The 24,564-nt window shown below is 37.4% G+C and overlaps 1 protein-coding gene across 20 annotated transcripts in view; it reads right to left on the reverse strand.

Annotated features, from left to right (window-relative positions):
• plekha7a (pleckstrin homology domain containing, family A member 7a) overlaps positions 1–24,564 on the reverse strand; it is an 87,264-nt gene that overhangs the window by 8,987 nt on the left and 53,713 nt on the right. For 8 of the 20 annotated variants that reach the window (XM_081372487.1, XM_081372503.1, XM_081372504.1 and 5 more), the window contains 13 exons: positions 17,908–18,083; positions 12,514–12,984; positions 10,725–11,256; positions 8,698–8,781; positions 8,289–8,396; positions 6,547–6,600; positions 6,176–6,259; positions 4,169–4,237; positions 3,029–3,109; positions 2,787–2,936; positions 1,343–1,444; positions 296–404; positions 41–204 (listed from right to left, as the gene is read on the reverse strand). In XM_081372487.1, the coding sequence (XP_081228613.1) occupies positions 41–204; positions 296–404; positions 1,343–1,444; positions 2,787–2,936; positions 3,029–3,109; positions 4,169–4,237; positions 6,176–6,259; positions 6,547–6,600; positions 8,289–8,396; positions 8,698–8,781; positions 10,725–11,256; positions 12,514–12,984; positions 17,908–18,083 (2,184 nt within the window). Of the gene's footprint in view, positions 1–40; positions 205–295; positions 405–1,342; positions 1,445–2,786; positions 2,937–3,028; positions 3,110–4,168; positions 4,238–6,175; positions 6,260–6,546; positions 6,601–8,288; positions 8,397–8,697; positions 8,782–10,724; positions 11,257–12,513; positions 12,985–17,907; positions 18,084–21,945; positions 22,076–24,564 lie in introns of those variants that run through there. The other 12 variants (XM_081372506.1, XM_081372495.1, XM_081372494.1 and 9 more) reach the window with 8 other exon arrangements.

Here is a 24,564-nt window from a genome sequence, read left to right on the forward strand (position 1 = left end):
TACAGTACAGTAGTTTCAGGAACAGTACAGTCTCACAAACCCATTTTGGCACAGGGTGAGGATGCTGAAGATCTTCATTGTCCAGGGGTAGTGATAACGGGCTGGAGGTAAGACTGCGTAGGGGTGACCGCACCTCAAATGCAGATGGGGTCATGCACCGAGAAGGCACTGTTGACTCCATCACTGAAGGCACAAGTTTTCTCTCTGGACACAAACACACATGAGCACACAAGCACGAGTTAAAAAGAAGTTCTGTAGTATGTTTATTAACCCTGTCTAACTGGTCCATTCTTACCTGGGTTCTTCACTGAGTCTATGGTGATTTTGAAGGTTTCTTTGGTGGAGCTGAGTCCAGTCATCACGTCCTCTATCCTCCAGAGCTCCCTCCTCAACTGATTTTTCTCCTGAGAACACAAACACACACACATTCAGTCTTATTTCTTCTTCATATCTTATTTCCATTCTAGCCAGGGTTATCACTGTTAACTAAAATCATTAAAACATTTAATAAATATTAACAAACATTTTTTGTTTAACTTTTCATTTAGTTTAAGTTAAAGTACTAGAATTACTAAAACTAAATAAACTAAAAATGAATACTATAGACATATTTAAAAACAGAAACTAATAAAAATGACTTAAACTTTAACCAATTAAAATGAAAACAGAAAATATAAAAATTAAATCGAATTCAAAATATTAATAAACTATCAAGCAGTTCTGGCAGGTCACGTTAGTCAAGCTCGCGTCAGCTGACTCTCATCTGATCCACGTCTATCTATAGGAATACGACGCTGTATCACTGTATTCATAGGCTATATAAGCTCCTTCAGTATTATCAGCAGCTATCGCGTTTCTCAGGAGCGAATTACCCTCCTCCCTCCCCAGCTCCTCCTGTCGTCAGTCAGGATTTGGCATTCTGATTCCCCTTGAATCAGAATAAATTCTCGAATTATGTTGTACTTTAAAATCTTGAATTAATGATATCTGCAATACATTCATGTTGGTTCTGTTCTGTTAACGTAAGCGGGGTTATTGCTGCTCTTATCAATGCTAGACTGCATGAAGCGCAGGGAGTTCTTGCCCAGAACAGAACCATACCACCAATCCTAACCGTATGCTAATTGTCAATCGTATTCGACGATAGTGGTCCTGACAGAAGTAATATTATATCAATGATACTAAAATAACACTGAATCTATCTAAAGGTGCCTGCATATGTTAGTAAATGAGTTATTTTAAATCTAAGACAGCTAATCAAACATAAGAGAGAACAACATGATAGCAAAATATGTCAGGAAATAAAAAAGGATACAGAAATGGAGATCAAGACAGAAAAGACCTGAGGTGATGTGCAGAGATTCATCTGGGTCTGCAGGACGTCCCTCAGCTGTTCAACTGACTGCTCCAGTCTGCTGTAGTCGTCCCACGCTCTCTCCATCTCCTGAACAATACAAATACATCCAAAATCAAAGCTTTTTCTATACCAGCAAGACATTTACTGCAAATAAATATCATATTATGAATTAAATGTAAAAAAGTTACACTACGTAACTTTTCTTCAGTTAAAGGGACTGTGTGTAGGAATTTCTCCCATCTAGTGGTGAAATTGTATTTTGCATTCAAACGAATAATGCTCTCCAGCGCCTCACTTTTTCAAATGCGCGTTGCATCTACGGTAGCCGTTATGTACCAAAAAGCTATGACAGGATTTTTCGAGTTTTTCTTCGGGTGAACAGGTTTGTTATTTAAAACAAACTGAAACTTGAAACAACGAAAAAAAGAATGTTACAGTTATCAATTACTGACTGTGAAAAACATTAACTATGGTAATTAGTAGTAATTACTTCTTTACTCGTTATATTTTTTGAAGTACGTGCATTGTTAGATATCATCATCATCAGAGCCTTCTCTAACGTTACTTTACTCAATAGCTGCTATTCATCAAAGAGCCTGTTTAACTTTTAACTATAAATGTTCTACTGTCTATATAATAAAGTACACAACCAAGCAATGAAAAAAAAGCTTGTAATTAAGACCGTAACATTGACTTACCTGTCGAGAAGAAAGCAGGCAACTTCAGCATCTCTTTTGAAAGCTTTCTCCTGCATTAGCTATCCCGACATTAACCCTTGTTTTTGTAATCTCCGGTCACGTTTCCTTTTACGGTCTATTTTGGACTTTTCCGACGACGAGGACTCATCCTGTGACTCAGCATATGTATGAATGAACGGTGTATAAATAACCGTACAGTGCAGCCTTTTAAACTTGCCGGGGCAGTGACAAGCGCCTCTCAATGCTCTGCTCCTCCGCTTCTGCTGGCTTCAGTCACGTGACGTTGGTTCTGAACGAAAACGCGTTGTGGAAACACGTTGGCCTAGTACTTTTTGTCCCTCTCTGCTATTATATTTTTTCAAGATGGCGGAACTACATGGAAGCCTCCATGGACCTACCCGTCCCATGTATATAAAGATAATAAATTCTTCGTTTACGAGGATTAGTCTGATCATTGGCATAGGTATTTGTACACCATTGAGGGCATATTTATTAATAAAAATATTGATTTTAGATAATAAAATACCTAAAAAGCTACACATAGTCCCTTTAAAAATGATCCAAATTTAAATTGTGAGTCAATACACTATTAATAAGTAAAGCTACATCAACGTCTTCAGCTAGTCAGCATGAGCTCCTTTCCATCTAAGCTGGTTATATCTCTTAAGCCTTGTAGTGAATGTTTTATGAGCAGTAGGATAGACCACATCTGCATCACATTTTACACTTACCGTTGACACTCTAGAAATGTCTGCTCGAATATGCACCAGGTCCTCTTGAAGGAGTCGCTGCTGGTAAGCGATCTTCTCAGCGTGAGCTGGCTGATCTTTGTACTGCTCCATCTGCTGGTGAGACACATCCAGAACAGACTCAAGCTTGTCCTAGAGAGAAAGAGCAAATATATTAATACTAACATATCTATAATAACAAGACCAAAGCAAACGCTGCACTTTTTGCCTCATATTTGCCTCACCTTATCATCCTTAAGACCACTGAGTCTGAACTCAAGCTCTTGAAGTATTTTGTCATGTTCACACAGTCGACTCAGTGTCACCTGCAGTAGGAAACAGAGCTTTATGGATCAGTTCAGATCAGGAAAAATAGCTAAATAAGGCAAAACAATGTTATTTTGTGCATAGCAACACAGGATAGTAGATAATTAACTCTTTCCCCGCCATTGACAGAATTTACAAGTCCACAATTAGACCACATTTCGCCACACCCATCACTCCAACCTGCAGCTTTCCCTGTCTCCAAATTTTCCGGTGTTGTGCCGAATTTAGACCCCCGCCAAATTATTACCCCCCTAGTATTGGTAGGTTTAGGATTAGTTGTGGGGGAGGGGTTAGGATTAGGGGTGGGGTTAGGATTAGGCAATCAGGTACTGACTTCAACAAGGGGGGTAATAATTTGGCAGGTAACACCGGTAATCTATGTTTTCAGTGTTATACGTAGGGGACGCTATTACGCATCTTCTGAATACAGAATCTCCAGATCCAAAAACAAGCGAAGAAGCAGCAGAAACAAGCAATAGAAACATTGCTTATGCAAAATGTTGCTTTTTTATGAAACTTACCCACATCAAGTGTTATGAGAAGGCATGAAGCTAGAATTGTACATCATGTGAAACTCGAAAAATTAGAATATCGTGAAAAAGTTAATTTATTTCAGTAATTCAACTTAAAAGGTGAAACTAATATATTATATAGACTCAATACATGGAAAGTGAGATATGTCAAGCTTTTATTTGTTATAATTATCACAATATTCTAATTTTGACTTTGGGGTTTTCATAGCTGTAAGCCATAATCATCAAAACTATAACAAATAAAGGCTTGAAATATCTCACTTTGCATGTAATGAGTCTATATAATATATTAGTTTCACCTTTTAAGTTGAATTACTGAAATAAATGAACTTTTGCATGATATTCTAATTTTTCGAGTTTCGCCTGTATGTTCAGATATTCAAACAACAAAATATTCCAATGGGGCCATGACATTTTTTTGAAAATGATCTAAAATGCCGGTGCTAGTGGCACCTTAAAAAAAAGAAAAAGGCTGGCGGGGAAAAGAGTTAATGAGTAAGACGCTGATTTGTCCTCTATACTCACATCTATGTCACTTTCCGCCACCTTCACTGGCTTAGCCGGCCGTCCTTTCAGAGTTTCTGTCCCACTCACCTATTACACAATTCACAGAAAAGCCTCCTTGTGTTAGTGCTCCACAAACAGAAACACATCTATTCAACACAAGCGAAGCAAGACCAACACTGTGCAATGGACACTGTTGAAAGTCACAGTGAGAAGCTTTGAGACAGTATTCTTCATTTCTAATGCAAGCTTTCTGGAAGCACAATGGCAGGATGGTGTCTCACGATCTTCATGCCAACAGAACACAGCTGTGGGACATAAATGCAATGTCTAAAATAAAGCCTCCACAGAAAATGCTGCGTGGTAAACTCATAAAAGAAACCCAAGCTCTGGACAACGATGAACTGGACAGTGTTGGGGAGTAACTCATACTTTGTTAATAATACCACTGGTTGTCACTGTTTTTGTAGATTGGGGTCAGAAAGATTTTTGGATATTTTAGAACCAAGGCTGCATTTATTTGATCAAAAATACAGTAAAACATTAATATTGTGAAATATTATTACAACTGTTTTAGTCTTCACTGTCACATGATCCTTCAGAAATCATTCTAATATGCTGATTTGCTGCTCAAGAAACTTGACCATATTTAAAAACCAAATATAAAACCATATTTTTTATATGAAAGTTCAAAAGAACAGCATTTAAAATAGAAATCATCCGCAACATTATAACCGTCTTTAATGTCCCTTTTGATCAATTTAATGCATCCTTGTTGAATAAAAGAATCTTACTGACCCCCCAAACTTTTGAACGGTAGTGTATAGAAATTACATTGTTGTTTAATTGTATTAGTTTATATTAATTTTGATGCCGTTAGACAAACTTATAGTCTTACTGATTTTTTTTTTTTGCCAGATAAATCCTCCTCTTTTTAACTAAATAATCTTATCTGACAATTTTGCCCTGAAAATGGTCCCCTTCAATGTAGTTACCTACTTTTTATTAGTAGCTTCTAGTGAAGCTAGTAAGTCTTCTAAAGAAAGGTTTCAAAGAAAATCAAGAATTTAAGAGGAAGCTTCTCAATGCTGATACTGAAGGCCATAAGGGACGTTTCAGAGAATTGACCAACCCAGGCTCATTGTAAAAACGTGCCTCTACCTACATTTAGCAAAACTCCAAAAAACATTTGCAAGGAATATTATAGTGGCAGTAAACACCAACACACAAAATATTGATTAATAATGACTTATTTCCACACGGTTCCTTGACCTTCAAACACTTCTACCATAATGCATGATTTTGAAGACATTTTTATGTTTCTATCACATAACCAGCTCCATATGTATGGCTTTTCTCTACAGTAATGCACTTGTGTAGGAGTGTGTCATGATAAAAACTTGTAGAAGCAGCTAAAATGGCATGGTTTCGTTAGCAAATGTGTTTTTTTTTATTTCATGTCAGCTTTAGGGTTTGGTTTAGTTATTTTCAAACGCGATAGGGCATTAACTTTATTATCGTCTCAAAGAACATTACTGAACTGCGGCGATACATACGACCTCTAGCATAATAAAACATTGTCAGATTCATGTTCATCAGTTTTGGATAAAACTGAACACACTTATAGTGCCACTCACTGTAAATTTCACTTTGAAATTGTCGTGAAACTTGCAAGAAGCAACATGATATCATTTTGCAGAAATGTCGCCACATGTACGTTTTTTCCACTGAGTCTGGGTTGCCTACAACATACGGGATATCTAGAAAGCTACTCAAAAAATAGAATAATTTGATAAAGAATGAAACGAAATGAATTGGAGAATCAGCTGGCTAAATGTGATTCCCTGCACATGCGCTGAGCTTGCCCGTCCCATCCAGACCTGCCGTCTCAGTAACCCAATCATTCTCACAACACTCACGAAAGGCAGGAGGACAGGCGTGCAGGAGCCAGGCTTGTGCCAACACAAAGCTATGTGTGCCGTGTAAAGCAATGGGAATGCAGACACTCTGGATGCTGACAGTGCTTACGTTCCAGAGTGGTCTCAAACCCCCCGCAGAGCAGGTTTGTAACACACTGTGAACCATGAGGATCAATGGCTCTAAACTTTTCATCTGTGGCAAACGGAGATAGACAGATATAGTCAAAGGACGACCAGCCTTTAATATCCTTCGACTGGATCATTACTATTATCATTAACATTCTGAGACTATGTATGTAATTCCTGATTATGCCACACAGTTAACCATCATAATGGCAAATATAAACAATTTCTGAAATAAAACAAATTCTCGATTATGTCGACCTAAGTGAGGTTTCTGTGCTGTGTTAGTGTTTTAGTACAGGTTTACAGAAGATGAAGGTAAGACAGGAGTAGAGAGATGAAAAGGAGAGGTCCCACCTTCAGATCTAAATATTCCAGGTCCTTCTTCAAGTGCATGTAAGTGTCATCAACCTGTAAATAGTAGGAGAAACATTTCAGTTCAGACTCTTTGAATCAGTTGTGTTATATATTCACTAGACATTTTAATCAAACACTGCACAAGCATTAAAGCAATAGCTGGCTATCACCTGATACACAAGCTTTGAGACACACTGCTCACTACTGTCTGATACCCGTTTGCATAATGTTTGCATTTCCATGCAAATGACAGTTACATACACTACCATTCAAAAAGTTGGGGTTGGTAAGATTGTAATATTTACTCTCACATCATAATTCATTTATTTAAAAATAAAATAAAAAATACTATACTTTTGAACAGTAGTGTAAATTTACTTGAGAAGCAAAATTTGGTAAGATATTAAGAGAATACATTGTATTCATAGAACATATCTTAAATTGAACTTATTTTTCTTCCCCTATGGCAGTAAATAGTTTTTGTTTTAAGCATAAACCTAAAAAAAAAAGTCTTAACAGTATTATGCAATTTTGCTTCTCTGGTAAATTAGTTTTTTTTTAGAGAAAACAAGACAAAAGTACAGATAAAGAAAATGATTTTGGTACACTGACGTTATGTCGAAAACACAAGAATATTCCTTTAACTATACCTCAGTCCATGATGCAAAAGCATTCAGCCAATAACCAAAGTAAATAAATATAGTGCAGTGGTTCCCAAACTGGGGTACGCGAACCCCTGGGGGTATGTGAGGTGACCGAGGGGGTACGTGAACAAAATGCTGAGTTTCGTTGTTCATTTAACTCTTCCCCACCTTAAAATAACATTAAAACCGAGCATGCAATTGAAACAGGCAAAACGCCACCTCTAGTGTAAAAGTAAGCCATAAAAGGTCAAATACATGACATCATTTGTGGTCAAAACTCACTGCATCCACACAAGCAGTGTGCATATGATAGGTTGCCTTAGCAAACCCTTGTAAAAGTGGGTCTTTAGTACTTACTAGCATGAAGAACATAGACACAGACTGTGCATAGAGATCAATATAATGTTTATAATGTTATTCAAGCAAGGATGCACGACGAATTCAAGCAACGAAGCAGTTCAACAAACAAAGGAATGCCGTTCCAGACCGGAAGTAACTTTTCAGATTTTGATTAAAGATTACCACGGCAAACATTTTTTTTCTGTGTATTAACTTGCACGGATTAATTATTCACCACAAGACTAGTAATATGCACTAACAAAGTAAACCAGGTCCATTTTGATTTCATGTCGACTTTAATGGAAAAGGTGTGACTGCAGTCTAAGTGGACGTACGCCACTCTAAAAAGTTTGGGAACCACTGATATAGAGCAACACATTTCTGCACATATATTCCATTAACAAAGCATGTTTACTATGACGTTACTGTTGAAATCATTTAAAGCTGATCTTGCAACCAGGTCAAACCAGAACATCAGACTCCTGCGTATACTTCATGCAAGCATCTTTGCATTTTCAGACTTTGGAGCAAAAGCAGAGCATACTCGTGTAGTATGCATAATACCTCAATACAACTCATGCCGATGGTGGGACAGCCAGATGCAGCCCCTAGCATGACATGCCATGCTACAATACAGAGAAGCAGCATGTAATAAAGCCACAGGAGCTACATAGAGCGCTACAGGCGGGGGAAATAACGGCAGACTACAGGCTTCAGGCTAGTAATGAGAGGTGCTGACTGGACAGGCCGAACCCTGACCTTCACCCGAGACAACTGCTGGAGGTGGGCCAGCGCATCGTGGCGCACACCTGCCATCATGGCCTGGTGTCTCCGTAACTGGATGAGGAGAAGGGTGAGCTCCTCCGGCTGGTGTGATTAGGGCAGAGAGAGAGTTATGTGATGAGAATATTTATACAAATGCCCGTTGCAGCCACGAAAACCAGAGGACTGGCTCCACCAGCAGAGGAACATGAAGTGAAACTTATCCAGGAAGTGTTTTTTATTTTAATTTTTTTATTGCTGAAATCTGCTTTTAACTGCAGCATAAAATAGAAAAACTAAACAGTAATTAAATTTAAAGTATTTATAATGTTTATACAGTATGTATACAGTATCCATATACATACTGTATAATATTGACTTAATATAAACTTGAAAAATGTCTTACCGTTTTCCCGTGCAGGCTGGGAGCACTGACTGTATGTGTGATGTAACCAGACGGAGGCATTGAGCGTCTCTCTATTGTGGCCGACTGCAGATTGATTAAAAAAAGAGAGAGAGAAGGATTTTAAATACAGTACAAATAAAAATTTACACTTATATTCAGCAAGGATGCATTACATTGATCTAAAGTGACAGTAAAGACATTTATAATTTTACAAAAGATTTCTTTTGCTGTTCATTTGAACTTTCTATTCCTCACAGAATACTGAAAAAATGGTTCCGGTTTCCACAAAAATATTAAGCAGCACAACTGAAATTATTTGAGTATCAAATCAGCATATTAGAATGATTTCTGAAGGATCATGTGAATTATAATAATTTGTGACATTGATGTAGCGCTTTTCTCAGCATTTAAAGAGCTTAAGGCCCATTCATTAAGTACGCTAACTATCGATAACGATAAAGATATAGTTCTAAAAATCAGAGTACACACCACAAATGTAACAATAACGGCACAGAGGAACTATATTGTTGGAATCACTTTCAGAACAATTTTTTCCAGCTTTTCAAAACATTGGCATCAGAATCCACCCTGCTTTAAAGAGCTCGAGCATTTAAAGTGGAAGACGACAAAACTGCAGCACGCTTATAATAAACAGAGCGAAATCATCCGCTGGTGTGGACGCTAATATAGTCATCGTTCTTGGTGTGAATGTTCCTTCTGCCTTTTGTTTTCCAGTATGTTCTTATGTCAATAACACCAAAATAACGTTACACGTTTGGATGAAAGTGCCTGCTAAATACATTACAGTAATACACACCAAAATATCAAAACCTTTCAAGTGCAACATATTTAGATTTAATAATCATTATGGATTCAGTAATTCAGGATTTTTTTTTAGTGCTATGGACCATTTTTTATGTATGTCCTGAAAAAAGAATATGATGATGATGATCAGTAATGCTTCAAGTCCTCATTTGGATTAGATATTTCATCTTGCTGAGTGAAAACTTATTTGAGATGGTTACTAGGTTTTTAAAGGACAGACAGAAACATTAAATGAAGCAAATGAAGAATCTCTAAATCATCCCACTCTGGCACTCGTTCCATTACAAACACACCACTGATAATTCATGCTGAATGACGACTCTGTTGGACAGATGGACTAATGCTGGCAGTTTGAAAACACTGAAGGCTGGTGTTATTAGATCAGGACTTTCTGAGCAGTGTTAGCATTCATCATGATGGCTCTAAGTGCATGCGTCTCTCAGACTCCAGATCGTCTCTATTAAAGCAGAGTTTTTGACAAAGGTCAGTTTTATATAATGGATATTAGTGACTGTATACAGTGCCATTCATGGGTTTGGGGTCAGTAAGAGTTTAAGGAAATTAATATATTTATTCAGCAAGGATGCTTTCAATTAAACAAAAGTGACAGTAAAGACATTTGCAGTAACACTTTAGTTCAAGGTCCAAATCTCAGTTTCTTATCTGCATGCATATTACAATGATATTGGCTGTATTAGTACTTATAAAGCACATATTAATGCCTAATTCTGCATGATGATCATCCTACCCAATACCTAAACTTAACAACTACCTTACTTACTATTAATTTATAGAGGCAAAAGTCATAGTTAATAGTTAGTTGGACTATATTTACAATGTTACAAAAAATTGATTTATTGAAAATATATATTGTTTCCACAAAAAAAATAAGTAGCACAACTGTTTTTAACACTGATAATCATGAATGTTTCTTGAGCAGCAAATCATTTCTAAAGGATCATGTGACACTAAAGACTGGAGTAATGATGCTGAAAATTCAGCTTTACCATGACAGGAATTAAGGTTATTTAAATTGTAATAGTATTTCATAATATTACTGCTTTTTCAAATAAATGCAGCCTTTGTTAGAATAAAAGAAAAAATCTTCTCCACCCCAAACTTTTGTATTGCAGTGTGCGTTGTGTAACCTCATGTGATGTGATGGATAAGCATGTGTGTGTTTGTGCTCGTCACCCACTGACCTTGTAGGAGCGTAACCGGTGAGGAGAGTTCGATGGTGGCACCTCCACGGTGGGCCGGTCCTCCAGAGGTTTGACTGTGACCCGTTCTGCAGGAGTGTGGGGTCTGCGTGGAGACAGCAGTCGGGGTCCGGGCGGTCCGGGTGGAGGGATGTCTGCCAGGGTCGGGGGCACCGAGACGGAGCGGGACACGTCTGAGTTGACTCTGGTGGAGGAGACGGCGGTGGAGTAGTCTGGGGCAGGAGTGTACACAGGGGCGGTGGGGCTGCCGTGCCGATAGTGCTGTCGCTGCTGCCATTCGTACAGCTGCCACACTGTGTTGTCATTTGTTGCGGGTCGCTGGCTGTGGCCGTGGGTCAGCTGGAAGTGATTCAGCCGGTCGTGGGAATATTTGTATTCACTGGGTAACTGCCGGTGAGAAGTTTGTGGGCTCTGCCGTGTGGACTTTGGTAAAGACTGGTACTTGTCTAGTGTGCCGTACTTCGGATGAATCGGAGGAGTCCGACGTGGGATTGTGCCATCGGTAGAAACAAACCTGTGAGAACAATATTATTTTTAACATGTAATTTTACACATGTATTTGACTGTTTTGACTGAAATGGAGTTATTAAAGTCAAAGTCAAAATTAAAACTATTTATGTTATATATATATTTTATACACTACCATTCCAAATTTGGGCTTGGTAAGATGTTTATGAAGTCTTTATTTGCATTTAATTGATCAAAAATACAGTAGAAACAGTAATATTGTGAATTATTATTATCATTTAAAATAACTGTAATTTTAATAGATTTTAATATGTAATTAATTCCTGTGATGCAAAGCTGAATTTTCAGCATCATTACTCCAGTCTTCAGTGTCACATGATCCTTCAGGAATCATTCTAATATTCTAACATTCATAATAATATCTGATTTGATGCTCAAGAAACATTGTTTTTTTATTATTATTGTTATCAATGTTGAAAACAGCGGTGCTGGTTAATATTTTTGTGGAAATTGGATTTTTTAAGGAGTCTTGAATAGAACGTTACAAGGAACAGAATTTATTTGAAATAACAATTTTCAAATAAACATTATAATAAACATTGTAACATTATAAATGTCTTTACTGTCACTTTTGATCAGTGCAATGCACCCTGGCTGAATAAAAGTAATAATTTATTTAAAAAACAAATTTTTTAATTGTAGTGTATTTTTATTTCAATAAACAACCCAAGTCTTGTTGAACAGAAGTCATTATTGCATGTTATTCTCAAGAGGAAAAAAGTCTTTGTAATCATTTTTCTTTGTAATCATAAATACTAGTTCCACCTCTGAAATGTTGATTGGCATCACCAATGTTTTGTTACATTATATATGTTTTTCCGTCATATAGTGACGAATTTTCACAAACCAAACAAATCCAGATGCCTAAAAAATGAAAAAGGGTGGGACTTCTCTTATAAAATATCCAATTTCACTCTGAAATATGACACATTATAAAAGTAAAATGGGTGCTGTTTTCTGTGATGATTTATTATGATCTCAACCACTAGGGGGAGATGCAACCCATGACTCTTCACAGTAAATAGCAACTATTCAGTACATGTTGTTTATGTGACTGAATTTGCATATATATATATATATATATATATATATATAGATATATAGATATATATATATAGATAGATAGATAGATAGATAGATAGATAGATAGATAGATAGATAGATAGATAGATAGATAGATAGATAGATAGATAGATAGATAGATAGATAGATAGATAGATAGATAGATATATTGCAGACTCACCCCTGGCGTTCTTCCTTCTGTACTTTGACCCAGTTCTCCACCTGCTCCAGTGCACTCTTCCTCTGTACCTGCATTGGAGTTTGAGTTGAAGGTGTCGGCCCCCTCTGATACCCAAGCATGCCGTTCTGTTCTACAGGCGTACCGTTCCTCATCACAACCGGCGGGGTCGAGACGGCCCTGGATGGAGCTCGAGAGGGAACATGGAAAGCTGGTTTTGACCCTGGAGCTAAAACCTCCACCTCCACTATCCTACTTGCTGGAGATTTACTCCTCGCCTGCTCGATCTCTCTAGGAGTAACCTGGATCTCCATCTCTCCAACAAATCCCTCCTGCTTCTCGTCCAGCAGACCGTCGCTTTGGATAACCTCAGGTTCTGGAATCACGTAGCTGTTGATGTGGTTGGTCTGAGGCACGGCTCGCTGCTGGAGTTTCTCATAAATGTTCACTTTGTCTGGATGATCCGACTCGTCTCTGTGTGGCAAAAATAAGGCATGTGCAAAGGTCAGTGAAGTTTTATGAGTCTCTTATATGATGTTATTATCATAGTGCTGGATCACATGGTCAGGTCTGTTAAATTAACAACATTCCACAGCATAGAGTCTGGACGAGCACTCACACATGAGGGAATCTGCTCATGAAGCTAAATATATCCATCACTGTAAACTGACCAGTCTTACTTTAGATTTACAACTCTAGACTCTTTAAGCTCCAGGATCCACACGCTTAACAAAGCCCTGGCAACCACACACAACACCCCAGCAACTGCACAACAACCCGCCAAAAACACTCAGAACACTTTAGCAACAGCATAGTAACGCCCTGGAAACCACCCACAACACCCTATGCGACCAACAAAAACATTCAGAACACTTTAGTAGCTGCATAGCAACACCCTAGCAACTGCATTTCAACCAACTAAAAACACTCAGAACACTTTAGCAACAGCATAGCAACGCCCTGGAAACCATCCACAACACCCTATGCGACGAATAAAAACATTCAGAACACTTTATTAGCTGCATAGCAAACAGCATAGTAACGTCCTGGAAACCACCCATAACACCCTATGCGACCAACAAAAACATTCAGAACAATTTAGTAGCTGCATAGCAACACCCTAGCAACTGCATTTCAACCCACTAAAAACACTCAGAACACTTTAGCAACAGCATAGTAACGCCCTGGAAACCACCCACAACACCCTATGCAACCAACAAAAACATTCAGAACACTTTAGTAGCTGCATAGCAACACCCTAGCAACTGCATTTCAACCCGCTTAAACTCAGAACACATCTGCAGCCACATAGAAATGTGTGGACACCACCCACAATGCTATACAAAAAACAATGCTTTGACAACCACCCACAACACCCTAAAAAACACTCAGGAACTCCTTAGCAACTACACAGCAACACCCTGGCAACCACCCAGAACACCCTAGCCAGTGCTTGATTTGAGGGAGGATGTGCCCCTTACTATCCCCTTATGATTTATAGTGTTGTATATTATGTAAGACACAAAAAAAATCTCTATGTACGATAACTTACAAACTATGAATAACAATTGGCCAATCAGATCTCAATATTTCAACAAGCTGTGCACAAGAACCAATGAGGTTTGTTCTCACGTGTCAAGCAGGTTGAATTTAAACAGGCTCGAATTATGCTGTACTTTAACATCTTGAATTAATGATATCTGCAATGCATTCATGTTGGTTCTGTTGAACCATACGCCAATCCAAACTGTTTGCTAACTGTCAATCGTATTCAACGATAGTGGTCCTGACAGAACTGACATTATTACTAAGTTTTATTTAAGTGTGTTAAGAAACAGTGAAAATGTAATCTCTTTAATATTATATTATTTTTAAATATACTTTTAAGATTTAAAGTACAAGTGTAGATTCAATACAATTAAAGGGGTGGTTCGGGATTTTTGACATCGGACCTCATTTTTAAGTCAGCCTGGTTGTTATTCATCAGTGGAGACATTTTTTTTTTTTAAATTATCCAGTCCTTATATTTGGATAGTTAGCCGATGCTAGGCTAGCGCGAGTCAAGGGTAGATGTTAGCCAGCCATTAAAAACCGTTTTACCCACTCCACAGTGCACCAAACGCAAATCAATTATAACACTAGACTATCGATGCAAATGTACGTTGAGAGAATAATGTTAGAAATCAAACTTACCTTTCATCACATTGCATTAGTTATAATTTGTTCCCTGTAATCATAAGCCTTGTCTACAGCAGCAGCGGAGTGATATTGATTACCTAGGCAACCGAGTGAGCCGGTACACACATGTACTGCACACACTGTAGTGCGCTTCTTTTCTGTGTTTACTTTTTGCCGCATTACTAACTGGAGCAAAGTAAAATTTCGCAGCTGCTGAGAAACTAGTTCCTTTGGGATCATTGAGATGAAAGGTAAGTTTGATTTCTAACATTATTCTCTCAACGTACAGTTGCATCGATAGTCTAGTGTTATAATTGATTTGCGTTTGGTGCACTGTGGAGTGGGTAAAACGGTTTTTAATGGCTGGCTAACATCTACCCTTGACTCGCGCTAGCCTAGCATCGGCTAACTATCCAAATATAAGGACTGGATAATTTTTTTTTTAAAATGTCTCCACTGATGAATAACAACCAGGCTGACTTAAAAATGAGGTCCGAAGTCAAAAATCCCGAACCACCCCTTTAAGTGCACTTCTTTTCAAGGGTGTATGATTTATCCAAATAAAGGTTACTATTAGCAACAAACTGCATGTGCACTTCATGGGCGTACTGCAGATGATTTACTCAGAGGACTCGAACAAATACCCAAACTGGCTGGACGCAAAACAAAGCCAACAGTTTCTCAGAGAATATGACTCCCACATTCCTATAGTCGGACTTGAAACACCAAGGTGTAAGAATGACTGATCCCATTCCAATCCCAAAACAAATAGTATATGCACTACAACTCTGACAAAGGAGAAAATGAAAACACAAACATAAGCATCTATGAAAGAGAATGAAAAGCCAGTCTATGAGTCTCTAAATAGAGTTATGAAAAGAAATGACGTTTATATCCTGGACTATCACAGTCGAATTTTCTGCCTTGCTGGCTGCCAGCTCAAGCTGATCCTGGTCTCATTAGTGCTGGGCTGCTATGACAACTCAAAAATCCTGCCATGATCCCAATTTGCTACCTTGGTTAATGACATCACCAGCAGAGACAGCAAACTATTCAGGCTTTAGTGGCCGAAATTGGAAATGAAGCATTACGCGCGACAAAATGAAACATCGATTTTTGAGATGGCCAAACTGACTAAACCATATACATTTTTATGCAGCCTACGTTCACACAGTCACTAGCTGCGTTTACATGGACCCTAATAAGCCAATTGTAATCGGACCAGTAGCACAGTTGCCACCTCAATCTGAATGAACTGGCTAAATCCGATTGAAATTTCATTCAGATTGTAAGGGGTGGTTTAAACCTTTTCTAATCCAATCGAGAGGACATGTAAACACTCGATCAGATTAAAACCCGAAACTGGAAAGTACTGAGCATGTGCAATGAGGTAATGGCAAAATTAAGTATGATGCGTGGAATGAACTGTTGTTGTTGTTGAATGAGTGTTGTGTCATCCTAAAAATCTCCTTCCACTCATCGTCTGTGAAGTGGAGCAGGACGACGTCACATCAGTCCTTGTTTCGGACTCATCCACAGACGCCTAGTTCTGGGCGAGGTAAGGGGCGTTTTTACTGTTATAAATATTAGCAGAGCGGCACAAACGGTTCATGTGCTCGTTGTCTCCTAATTAGGAACCGAAATAGATAAATATTAAGTTTGATTTTTAATACAAAGAAAAGAAGCAATATAGGAGAATGATTCATATGTGCAAACAGCGGGAAACTTTATTTTATATATATACTATATTGTCTATTCAATTCAAAAAATCAATTCCGATGTAAAGCTTGTGACATATAAACGTGCACATCAATCCGATCACTTTATTTAGCGTTCATGTAAACACTAAGTTTGGATTTATCAATTGGAATTAATTCATTTTCGATTGCAACAAAAGGTGTCCATGTAACCGTAGCTTGTGTTTGGGACTAACAATCCTAACCAGTGTGGCTCCTGATTTTTCCCATTCATGTTTGGAGTATCTAAACTAGGGCGTATCAACCAACATCTGAGCTGAGCTTGGACTCAGTGACTGACGGCCCAGACAGCAGAGAGACAGAAAGCTGAGTCAATGCTCACTCCCCATCTGCTCTTCTGCAGTGACAGAACAAGACACACTGTAGACTCGCTGTCAGTCGACAAGACTGACGGCCCGACAAACACTTACAGACACAACATCCCTTGACACAAGCTGGTGAAGATTGCACTCAACAGTACTCCTTTAAACACAGACACACGCTTGTTTCACTACATTAGTAAGGACGTTGCATAGACATCCATTGATTTTATATCAGGTTAATGATATTTTCTCTGGCCTAACCCAAGCCCTGCCCCTAAACACCCATCACAGAAACACTAGATTTAAATACTACCATGTTTCGGCGATTTATAAGCCCTTTTTACTAGTGAGGACCAGTAAAATGTCATTCACTAGTCTGTTGTCATAATTTTAATGAAACAACAGCAGCAAATTAACGTTTAGATTTTAACAGAAAATTTAAGAAAAAACTTTTTGGTTTTGTTTTCAGGTATAAAGACCAAGAAGCTTAATTTTCTTGCAATCAAAAATAAATAAATAGAAATAGATAGAGAGAGAAAGAGGCTTATATTTAAGATTTATGTATTTTAACGGCATATAAAATTTCCGTCCATTTGGCATAGCTCATTTCTAACTTTACATCTTAATTTTATTCAAATAAAATAAAATATGAATAATTCGAAATGCATTTTTTCAAATGGCTTATGTTCAGCATAGATCTGTTCATTGTAAAAACAATTACATTTATTCACTTAAAAAGTATGAACATGATTAAAATATGGCTAGCAGTAGAACAAGACACATTCAATATAATAAAGTGTATGAAATTTAAACAAAATGGGTTCCAGTTTATAAGTACTATTACAGAAATCTGGAGAAAAATGGACCCCTTTGACTTCAATAATATATATATTTTTATATTTTAATATGCAAGGAAGTCAATGGGGTCCATCAACTGTTTGGTTTCTGACATTCTTCAAAATATCTTCTTTTGTGTCCAGCAGAAGAAAGAAACTTATACATGTTTGGAACAACTTGAAGGTGAATAAATGATGACAGAATTTTCATTTTTTGGGAGTGAACTATCCCTTGAAGTACATTCTTCTTCATTCTTGTCCTAGCCAGAAAGACCAAAATACTGATGAAGAAAATGATTCAGGAAAGTTTTGTGACTCACTGACCTCTTCACTGTATGGGTTTGCATCAGTGCCGCCTGGTTCATGGCCTTGACCCAGCCATTCATGTCCTCCTGCGTGTCCGCACTGAAATAGTACGTCCTCATCCCAGTGTGCTCCGCCTGCGAGCCAATCACAGAGCTTTGTTTGTAAATGTAGGAGCGCATCCCTGTGTGTGTAGCCTGCAAGAGAGAAAGCACTAAAATCAGCCCTGCCCTGGGAAAAGGAGAAACACTGCATCAGCAGATAAGTATTGGCCAGAGGAGCATCTGAGATTTCAGCATGATAATAAGAGGCGTGAAGGAACACAACACAGCAGACATTACTGACGAGATGCGGAACGATGATCAAGCCAAGGCCACACTGTGATAACACACATACACACCGACTAAACATAACTTATCAGTTATGTAATCAAAGCGACAGAAACAATGATATGAAAGGTTACAATAAGCACCCCACCATCCCCCAACAAGAGTAGACTTTGAAAATACCTAAATAAGTCATAAGAAAGTCATATTAGTGAAGACAAGTTTACTTGTATAAAGAGCACTGCTACTATGAATAAGTTATAAATGTTATGTTTTGGTGAAACAAATCGAAGTATCTGTGATTCACATGTAGGTTACTAAAAGGATTGTAATATATATATATACTATTATAATATACTAATATAATATAATATAATATAATATAATATAATATAATATAATATCCCTGTGATCCTACATAGGATAAGGATATAATATATAATAATAAATATTAAAATGTATAAAAACTATAATATATTTACTCCATATTTATTTCAACTCACATAAAAATAAATATAATAAAATATATAAATATAATAAATTACATAATAAATATATTTAACATAAAATGCAACTAAAATGTTATAGTGTATATATATATATATATATATATATATATATATATATATATATATATATATATATATACATATATATATATATACACACACACAATTTATTATATCTATATATTGTAGGCAGAATGCAAAATGCCCTCGCACAGACACTGTTGTAATTAACATGCACTCAACCTGCAATTTCCTAATTAAAAATAGATTCAGAGAGTAACTTCTGCTGCATTCGATTACGTAAAATGAAACAAAGAGACAATTATAGTTAATTTAGAAACATCTGATCTCTCTTCTTCACTAATTCTTTCTTTTTCTCTCAGTGTGAGCAAAAAGCCCAACACAACACACAGACGCATGAAGCGACGCGTGTTTACATGACAGGCTCATTAGAGGCAAGCAGTGAGGTGTTAAGCTTCTGCCTGTGTTTTAATAGTCCACTGAGGGAAAGCTCTTCAGTGAGGCTGGAAAGCACAGACAGATGGCTGATCCGTTTGAGTCAAGCAGGGGGTCTGGACCACGGCTACATAACCATCCAACAACCAGTCAAATAACCTATAGCTAATTACTTAGGACAAATGAGACTCGTATTCTTTATGTGACAGTTCACATAAAAGTAAAAATAGTGTCATTATTTATTCATCTGTGTCATTTTTAACCCGTGACTGTCTTTCTTCTATAGAACACAAAAAGAGATATTCTGATGAATGCGCATGCTGCTCTTTTCCTTAGAACGAACAGAAATGCACTGTGCATGCAACTAGTCCACTACAAGCCTTCTGAGACAAACCAACATTTAAGTGGAAAAAATCTTGTCATAGCTCTCATATTTCATGTATACTTCCTTATAATCAAACTTGCTGACAGTCAAAGGCCTTTAGTTTCATTCACATGGCCTAGGGCAGTTTTCAGTCGATGATGACCTTTCCCCAATAAGCTTCTGAAGGCTTTTATGATGACATTTAGCTTTACAGACTCTGGCCACTGTGTGTTTTCACTGTATATATGAAAAAGAATCCTATGAATATTTGTTGAAGACATCTCCATTTGTTTTCCTTGGAAGAAAAAAGTCAAACAAGTTTGGAACAACATGTTGACATAATTAACATTTTTGGTGAACTATCCCTTTAACTTCAATAGAATGTGTATGAACATAAAAGCACTTTAAAAGTGCCTTATATGGTATGTTAAGTATTAGCATTTGCTATAATTTTTTTTAATATACTGAATACCCACAGAAAATGTTACATCTACATGTTCACAAAAGTTTAAGGTTAGCAAGTTTTCTATGCATTAAATTGTTCAAAAATGACAGTAAAGACATTTAGAATATATATAATTTCTATTTTAAATGATATGATAAAGATATGAAACAAAATATTATTTCTATAAATGCTGCATCAGGTATCAACTGCCTCGGTCAGTTTAAGAGTTTTGTTTCAAAAACATTAAAACATTTTACCGACCCCAAACTTTTGAACGGCAGTGAAGAAAGATCCTAGCTCAAATATGCTAATGTACATTGGCCTCAGTGATACTCATAATACAAACCAAGAGTTTCATTTTATGTGTTATTAAATCATTACTCCGATCTTATTAATATGATCCAAACGAAAACTATGTGCACACAGAAACACAGCTGTGTACACACACTTGGAGACTAAACAAAACAAAGAGCTAACAATTGCATGCTTCTTCCTTTCGTTTTGGCACCCTGCAGCATGTACTATTTGAAGATGCTTTTAGCTTTCATTAATAGCATTCTCCATTATGTCATCCATGATCCATTATAAGTATGCAGCGCCTTGGTACAGCAAACGTTTGTTTAACAGTCCTGTTTGCTTACAACCACAACAGGAGAGCTTTGAATATCTGTGAACTGACTCCACTTGGAAATATACATATCTTCATATCTGTATCTATGATACAGTAATCAGAGTTTGTACTCTAGTAAGGTGTATGGCAAATCTGTCTATTAGGGGTCTTTTTCGTTTCGATTCAGGAATGATTTGTGCAAATTCAGAACAGTTCGATCCAATTCACAATGAGATTTGATTTGATTCAATTCGATTTCAACTAATTGACTTAGACAAACTATTTAAAGGGGCTATATGTAGAATTATTAGCAAAACCAGTGGCCATTAAGTGAACAGCAGCCAGCAAATTATTGCTCATGCTCGCACTCGTACACACGTAACGTACAATGTACCCAACGTGATTCAAAGACCAAATATACTCGCAATATACTTGTTATTTGCTAAGAAGCAAAAAACATTGGATTTACCTGTTATGTATTGCGATATTTTGTTAAAGGCACACTATGCAGTTTCCGTTTTTCTCTTCTGACCGCGCTTTCTTCGTCGACTCTGCCATGATTCACGTCTGAAATGCGTGCTAGTGTCTTCCACAGAGGCTGCTTCATATGCTGTTGATGTATGTGACGTCGTGCCGTAAAGCAAGTCGTGATTCTCGCGAGATTTGTCGGAGCGCCACCTCTCAAACCTGCATTGCTGGTTTTGCCAGCCTATATTTTGAATGAATCCCTTTTCTTTGCATGACACATTGACGTCACAGTACAGAATAGCTCTTTCTCCATTCCTGAATATTATATAAGCTTTGATTTTATGTGTCACAGAACAGAAAAGAGAGGCTTTCAGGAAAAAGAAACGGTTCTTCAGTATACAGGCTTTCATAGGAAGTCATGCCATGCCAGCATGGTCCAAACTAGTTATCGGTAAAATCCACTATCGATCGTCCTCTATACAGGATACTTGGAATATAACAAAGAGTGCAATGACCCAAAACATATTTTAGAGCTGAGCACACCAAGGAAATTATTCTATAATCCATTTTCTAAAGATATTATTTATTTCCATGACCTGTTCTGGAAATAACTATTTTAAAATTCCCTATTTTCAACCCTAAGTAAACTAAACCAAATTTTACAATATTATCTGAGTTTTCTTCAAAGTCTCTTATGCAAATAAGGAATAAAAGACCTCCTAAGACCTCTTAAATTTCCAGTAGATATCGTTTCCTGAAAAGGATCATTTCAAACATCTCAGAAAGAGGAAATGCTGTCAGTGAGAAAAGTCACACAGATTCTCAAAGAGTTTGCACATGCCAGTGGTTAATGTAGAGAAGCCATAGAGTTAAAAGTGTACCTATTTACAGATGATGCTGAATGTGTCTCAGAGCCTTTCTGGACTGTCAGTCACTCATCACAGGCAGGAAGCCCACCAATGGGAACAGAAGAAGGACATAGTTCAGCAAATAGAGGACAATGACTGGACACCTGAACCAACACCTACTGGCTTTTCCTGTTTAGGATATATACAAGTGCTGGGAAATTGTGAGTATAATTTAAGGACTGTCAGCACAATCGAGATAAGAGGGTGACACAAATAAATAGCAGGAGTGAAAGAGCACAAAACAGCACGCCAGACCGCAAAACAGCCTGAAACACAAAGCACAAACGCCCACAGAAAGAAGCCATAAGAGAAATACATTTGCTTAGCTCTTCAGCCTGGGTTTTTTTCCCACCTTTGTATCGATATCTAGAAGCTCATCATCGAAAGATTTTGTCACTCGGCCGTGTCTGTGCACCAGCATGTGGGGTGAGATTGCTGGCTGAGCAGAATTCACCGCAGTAAGCCTTCTTTTTCATAGAGGATTAGTACAGATTACAGACTCTCTGCTGCCCATCTGAGTCACTTAATACTGAAAATCGACATCCAGATTCCAAGGTAAACATTCTCTCTTGTGTGAAGATTACGGCAAATGATCCCTAACCCTCAGCGGACTGTATGATACAACTACTAGATACCCAGCTAACAGGGAGTGTTCTCAGAACTTTGGCTAATGTTCTGGCAAGGTCATCAAATTCATGAACAAACGCTCTTCCGGTAACATTAACAAAAGGTTCGTTCAGAGTTATCTGGTCTTTAATAATGTTCTCGAAATATTGGCATGAAAATGTTTTTGTATAAATGTTTTCATAATTTAAAGTGATAGTTCACCCAAAAATTAAAATTCAGTCATTAATTACCTGTAAGACTTTCGTTCATCTTCAGAACACAAATGAAGATCTTTTTAATGAAATCTGATTTCTGTCCCTCCATTGACAGCTACGCAACTACCACTTTGACGCTTCAAAAAGTTCATAAAGAGATCGCAAAACCATATGAATTGAGCGGTTTAGTCCAAATTTTCTGAAGAGACTTGATCGCTTTATATGATGAACAGATTGAATTTAGGCTTTTATTCACATATTCACATTGATCAGCGAAAATAAACAGAAGCTCAACCGAACCTTGAGAACAAACCTCATTGGTTCTTGCTGAAGCTCAAACGGACAGAAAGCTCTCAGATTTCATTAAAAAGATCTTCATTTGTGTTCTGAAGATGAGCGAAAGTCTGGGTGAACTATCCCTTTAATGGGAACGTTAGCAAAACATTCTTAGAACATATTTTGTTAGCTGGGTACTCGCCAGAAGGGTGAACCGTTTTGTAAACAGCACTCCTGAAGGAAGACGTGACACCGTAGGCTGTGTAAACTATCCGTTAAGGAAGAAAAGTGAAACAGGAGTGCTGCAAAGTGCAAACTGAGATCAACTTGCACTTTAAACCATTAAGCATTAAGATCATCTTCTTGAAAACTGGAATGTAGTTTCCTTCTGCTCCCACGTTTAAAAAAATCTCTCTCTAGCTGAGAACAGGGGCAGGAGGAGATGAGCAGAGAGAGGTAGACTGGTTATGTAACCTTGTTGCCCTCAGGATGAGTACAGACCCATACATTCACTCTGTGTCATGAACCATGAGGACAACAATGAACCGCACAAGCTGCAGGGTATGAATCCACATAAAACACTGCTAAAGTCTTTGCCTACAAAAACACTCGCACATAGATAGGCACCACTTAAGAAAGCTGTATATGTATAAAAACAGCTTGAATAATGTCAAATTTACAGCCTTCATGGGGAATATTTATTCTAAACTGAATGAAAATACCCATGTTGTGTTGTCAGTGCACTAGAAGGTTGATTTTTAAGAAGAAAAAAAAAAAGATATGATCATGGCATGGCAACATGTTTTTCCGATACTTTAACCAACTTCCTTTTTTAAGTTATATGAGATTCAACTAGATCACATGAATTTAATCGACTTCTACAGCCAATTTGATTATGCTAAAAAAAATTCAAGGCAACAACTGAACTTTTTAGATAGGATTTTAGGTATTTTGAAGTATGTGGAATTTTCTACATGCATCTTCTCTGCATTCTCTACACAAGGCTGAAGCCATGCAAGATAAGGAAGCATGCACATTCATAACTGCACAGTGACCCAATGGATTTAGCCATTGCACATAACAAAACAGAAAGACTGCTGATTGGGGAACAGGAAGCAGCTATTGCAAGAAAACTGAGATGAATAAGCAAGGAGTATTTACAGTCAGAGGGTCACTAGCACAATGTAAACCCGTATCACCCTGACAAAAGTTTATTTTGTGATAACTACATGTACACGGCTACTTCGGTTGAACGGCTGTTTGGGACAACTGTCAGTTATAGACCATGAAAATGAAAATCCTGTCATCATCATCGACTTGTTTTCTTCCACAAAAGGAAATTCTGGTAACACTTTATTTTACAGTGTCCTTGTTACATATGTTACATGCAATTACCATAGTAATAAGAGTAAATTATGCATAATTACATGCAACTAACCCTCAACCAAATCCTAATCCTACCCTAACCCTATACATGTAGTTGCTTAATATTACT

Source organism: Scardinius erythrophthalmus, assembly GCF_964197995.2.
Source record: "Scardinius erythrophthalmus genome assembly, chromosome: 8".
In the NCBI taxonomy this organism is placed as follows: domain Eukaryota; kingdom Metazoa; phylum Chordata; class Actinopteri; order Cypriniformes; family Leuciscidae; genus Scardinius; species Scardinius erythrophthalmus.